At 43.0% G+C, this 5,034-nt stretch overlaps 1 protein-coding gene across 1 annotated transcript; it reads left to right on the top strand.

Annotated features, from left to right (window-relative positions):
- The first annotated feature begins 828 nt into the window (after positions 1-828).
- Positions 829-2,814, top strand: LOC123075947 (2-hydroxy-6-oxononadienedioate/2-hydroxy-6-oxononatrienedioate hydrolase). Its single transcript, XM_044498440.1, has 4 exons — positions 829-1,560; positions 1,652-1,744; positions 2,467-2,533; positions 2,621-2,814. Exons 1-3 carry the CDS (start codon positions 916-918, stop codon positions 2,527-2,529), a joined length of 801 nt encoding a protein of 266 aa, XP_044354375.1. The 5' UTR covers positions 829-915; the 3' UTR covers positions 2,530-2,533; positions 2,621-2,814.
- Positions 2,815-5,034: the final 2,220 nt, after the last annotated feature.

Consider the following 5,034-nt stretch of genomic DNA (forward strand, 5'->3'; position numbering starts at 1 on the left):
GGCAGCACTGGCTTCCGCTTCTTCCACATTATTGATGGTCCGCAGCTTCTTACAGCCGCGTGAACCCGAGCGTCTGCATGCTATGGCCTAATTGTCGGAAAGCTATTTCAAATACAAATCCAAGCGTATATTTTTTTTACAGCATATACTTTATACTCCCTCCGTCACAAAATAAGACAACTTTGTACTAGAGCTAATACAAAATTAGGACACTTATTTTTGGACAGAGTGTGTATTTTAGTTAGTAGTCTATAGATGGTCAAAGTCTGGTCCGAAATACAAAGAGGCACAATAAACCCGTACGAAGGTAGTACTCGTCCTCCTTGCCATTAGCACAGATGCTGCCGATGCCGTCCGTCTCAAGGGTTCTTTTGCGTTTATTTTCTTTTGTTGCTAACGTATTCGTCGCAACTCTCCAACCAAAAAATTCTGACTTTGCCTGCAAATTTTGATAGCAAAAGGAAGCACATTAGATGGTGCTAGAGGTAATTTAAATCTGTTAATATCGATTTAGATTAATTTAGTAGACTATGTGTAAATATGTGCGTAAGTTGGCCTTTTTTTAAGGAAAAAAGAGGGTTAGAACTTCTGAAATTTTCAAACTTTCTAAAATGGAAGCTTTTCAAAAGTTTGAACTTCAAAAAAATCCAAAATAATTTGTGGGCGAGAGAAAAATGGGTACTTTGTTGTCATTTCTGCATGTGTAACTCACAGTCCTACACCCGATAGTGACAGAGACACGAGTCATCTTAGAACAAACGGCGATTACAGCTCGCTCTTGCCCACAAATTAAAGAGCCAACCGCCATACCACATGACAATAGTGGTTAGCTAACCTCAAAAGCGAATTGTCAGAAGAAAAGAAAGTGCCAGCCGCCATTAAGCAAGAAACAAGCTCGTACGTCCAGTATCTAGGATGGTGAACTGGGTAGAGGTGCTAAGGAAGCACTTCGTAGCCCGTCTGGCAACGAACGCTGGCCTCCGGCAGCATGCCGTGGCCGTGGACGAGGAGGACGGCACCGTCATCAACTTCTGGCTGCCCAACCACAACAAGGCATCGCACATGAATCACTGTCAGCACCACCCCTTGGTGCTCGTTCATGGCTTCGCCGGCGACGGCATGATGACATGGGGGTTCCAGGTGGGCGCCCTTGCCAAGTGCGGCCACGACGTCTATGTCCCCGACCTGGTCCACTTCGGTGGCTCCACGTCGCGGTCGCCAGACCGCTCCGTGGCGTTCCAGGCGCGATGCCTCACGGCGGCGCTGCGGAATCTCGGCGTGGCGGGGCCCTGCACTGTTGTCGGGTTCAGCTACGGCGGATTCGTGGCTTTCGAGATGGCCGCGGCGTGCCCAGGCCTCGTCCGCTCCGTTGTCGTCTCCGGCTGCACCGTCACCTACACGGACGCCATGAAGGACGCCTTGCTGGGGAGGCACGCCGGCGCCCGGTCGATCACGGAGCTCATGCTGCCGGAGACGGTGGAACAGCTCAGGTTGCTGTTCTCCTCCGCCATGCACATGAAGATGTGGTTTCCCCGTCGCCTTGTCAAGGACTTCCTCAAGGTCAGTATATAATCGGAAGAACGTAAGGTTTGTTGTCTTAGTTGTTAGTCTTGTAGTAAGAAGTATGCTCAATTGTTCATGGTGGGTGCAGGTGATGTGTAACAACCGAAAGGAGAGAGCCGAGATGCTGGACGATATGGTGAACATGAGGGGCAAAGAGGCATCGGCGCCTGTTTTTCAGCAGGTTTTTTCGGGGTTTTTTTCAGCAGATTCTTGGTGCTATTTTCAGTAATAATACGTAGGAACAGATTAAATTAGAAGATGCCCCGCGCGTTGCCGCAGGAATTGTGTTAAAACCAATGCATAAATAGGTGCTTAAAACCAAATAAAACCAATGAAAAACATATAAGAGTTTTACATATTTAAAATGATAAAACATAAATGATGTGTGTGACAAAATGATGTATAAAAGAGGAAAAAAATTTCCCCAAAAGAAGACATGATTGATAAAGTGGCGCTGTTTTAGTTGATAGACTAATGCAAAAAATGTAATTGAGTGCATGCATTCGTTGAAAAAAAAAAAGACATGCATGACTAATGAGGTGGCATGATTTACATTAATGCAAAGAGTAACTTATGAGCACATGTATGACTTCTTGATGCCATATGATTTTGATCAAAAAGCTGTAAATAATTGAGGTGATGTCGAAGCACCCATATGTAGAGAAATCTAGTAGCGGGGGCTAACTATTTAGATATAGAAGATATAGCGAAGTGACTACATCTAAGGCACCAAGGTTTAGGCGCCATTTCCTTCTTCCAAATTGCAGAGTGTAATATTTTTTCCTTTTCTTAACTAACATTCCATTCATAATATGTTTGATGAGTGATGCGGTCAGATAGATATCTTGTCGATTGTATACATAAGCATCAATCACATGTCTCTGACAACTAGCTTGCATGCAGAATATACTCTTGTTGTGGGGCGAGAATGACAACTTCTTCCCCGTAAGGATGGGGAGAGTTTGAAAGAGTAAGAAAACGACTATGTACGCACTTTCGTCTGTTTGTTTTCTCCAGGCCCAGAATAGATTTACTAAGTCAGAAATAATGGGTGCAGGGAGCTAGGCGAGAAAGCGACACTGCAAACAATAAGCAAGGCGGGGCATCTAGCCCAACTAGAGAGGCCGTGTGTCTACAACCGCTATCTTAAAAAGTTTCTGGCAGCACACTCTCCTTTTGAGTTAGTCAATACGTCATCATAATTGTATCCAGATATACGACGACTCGTAGACATAACGGAATTTATAACAATACCCTAAATGTGTCATGTTTAATAATTTTTCAAATAATGTTTGTACAACATCTTGCAAAAGAAATGCGACAGGGAAGATCTTGCACATCTTATTTTTAAGAAGAAGAACGTAATCGCCGCCACCCCTAGCTCCTCCCCCCCCCCCCCCCCCCCCCCTCCAAGCCATCATCTCCACATGCTTCATCGTGCGCCGACGGTTCTAGGCTGCTTGGGAGGCCCCAACCAGCCATTGTGTGATTTGTGTCGTCTTCACCAGCCCTCCGGCGTGACCACCGACTATGGGTGTGGAGATCTTGGCCTGGTGCTTAGAGTAGGGACCCCAGCACTCGCACAGGCTCGTCGAAGCCGCCGGACCACGGATCTGGCAAAGAGGCGATCTGAGGCCTTGTGCGCTCTATGTGCCAGATCCAGTGCAAGGGTCCTTGGACTGCATGGATCTGAGCAACGTTAGTTCAGAGCTCAGATGGTCGTTGTCAGATGGTGCTTGGTGGTGGTTATCCAAGTCAATGCAGTTTAGTGCAGCGGGAGAAGGGGGTGACTGCACTGCATTGACCTCCTATGGCTTCATGGCGGCGGTGGTCACCAACAGATCTTTGGGAGTGTTCATCTCTCAAGATCCAGTGGTTGACTTCGTTGGTCAAATTATATACGAAGGCCTGACGTAGAGGGATGATTGTGTAGTGATGGCGGTTGCATTGCATGATCGCAACACTTTAATGACTTTTTTTTACTGTGCACACTTTAATGACTTTGATGGTGGTGCCACTCCAGCACATGTTAACGAGCTCCGAGGTGAAAGCCTAGGTCTAACCCGAGCTGGTTCGACCTAGTAATGGTGATGTTTTTTATGTCGTCGCCTTGTTGAAGGCATTGCTCGGATTGATTCTTCGGGGAGAAACACTAGAGTCTGACCTTGGTGGTTGAATCAGTGACGACAATGCTTGAGTATTGCATCCTTCCTAAAGGCATTGCTATTGAAAAATCTCGTCGTTCATGTGGTGTCATAAGATAGTTGGTGTGGATATGGTCATTTACCGCTGTTTGGCGGGCTATTTTTTTTCCTTTTTTTCTATGCCCACACACACTTCTTACATGGCTCTAGGTGTTGGCGTGTTTTGTGTGTTGATGTTGCATGTGTGTATACTAACTACGCAAAGGTCGGATATGCACATTCTATTATGTATCCTCTTCATGCTCCATTTTGAATCAATAAAATTAACTCTTTGTTGAGAAAGAGAAGAACCCAATTTATGTCCGTAGAATCTTACACCAAGATACAGTGGGGACGCACATCCACTCCGAGGACCAAGTAATCTCAGTCAACTTTATTTCTGAACATCATTTTCCCATTGACCTTTGAGATCTTTACTATAAATAGATCGTCATAACTATACCTAAACATTATCCGAACCTTACATATTACTGGTCCCAGCGCTAATAGATATTCATTACACTAGTGCAGGAAGCCCTTATAGATATATATTACTTGTGAAATTTTAAAAATTCATGCACATTTTTCAAATTCACGATATATTTTTGGATTCACAAACTTTTTTTGAATTCGCAACATACTTTTAAATTCGTGATTTTTTCGTATTTCTGAAGATTTTTTGTATTTTTAAACTTTTGTAAACCATGAATATTTTTTTGAACTCATGTACTTTTTACACATCCACACAACCAGAAGCTAGTGCAGAAGAGAAAAAACTAAGCCAGGCGAGCGGAGCAAGCTAGATCGTGCTAATAAGCTGCGGCCCAACAACAATTCCGAGTGAGCGGAGCAGCTAGATCGGCCCCATTTTCTTTCTTTTCTGTTTTCCTTTTTTGCTTCACTAAAAAATGATTCGGGATTTGAAAAAAAAATTTAACGAATCACACTTTCTAAAACTATTCTCAAATTTGAAGAATATTAGTGAGTTCAAAAAAAATTCTGCAACTTTAAAAAGTTCTCAAATTTGAATATTGTTCGTGATTTCAAAAAATGTTAAAGAATTTATTTAACAATTTTGCGGATACAAGAAATGATCAGGAATTGGGAAATATTCATGAATTCAAATAAATGTTCGTGAGCTTGAAAATGTTCAATTTCAAAAAAATCTTGGTGAATAAAAGGAAATGTGCATAAATATCAAAAACAATCTGAGTTGAAATTTCTTCGGTAATTTCAAAAAAATTCGAAAGTGTGATAAAGTTTACAAATTTGTAAAATATCCTCGAAT

Source organism: Triticum aestivum, chromosome 3D, assembly GCF_018294505.1.
Source record: "Triticum aestivum cultivar Chinese Spring chromosome 3D, IWGSC CS RefSeq v2.1, whole genome shotgun sequence".
NCBI classification, from domain to species: Eukaryota; Viridiplantae; Streptophyta; class Magnoliopsida; order Poales; family Poaceae; genus Triticum; species Triticum aestivum.

Excerpts from the sequence above, each read along its gene's own strand:
- LOC123075947 (XM_044498440.1), top strand. The coding sequence starts at position 916 with ATGGTGAACTGGGTAGAGGTGCTAAGGAAGCACTTCGTAGCCCGTCTG. Across the intron at positions 1,561-1,651 it reads TTGTCAAGGACTTCCTCAAG|GTGATGTGTAACAACCGAAA; the intron begins GTCAGTATATAA and ends TGGTGGGTGCAG. Across the intron at positions 1,745-2,466 it reads CGGCGCCTGTTTTTCAGCAG|AATATACTCTTGTTGTGGGG; the intron begins GTTTTTTCGGGG and ends GCTTGCATGCAG.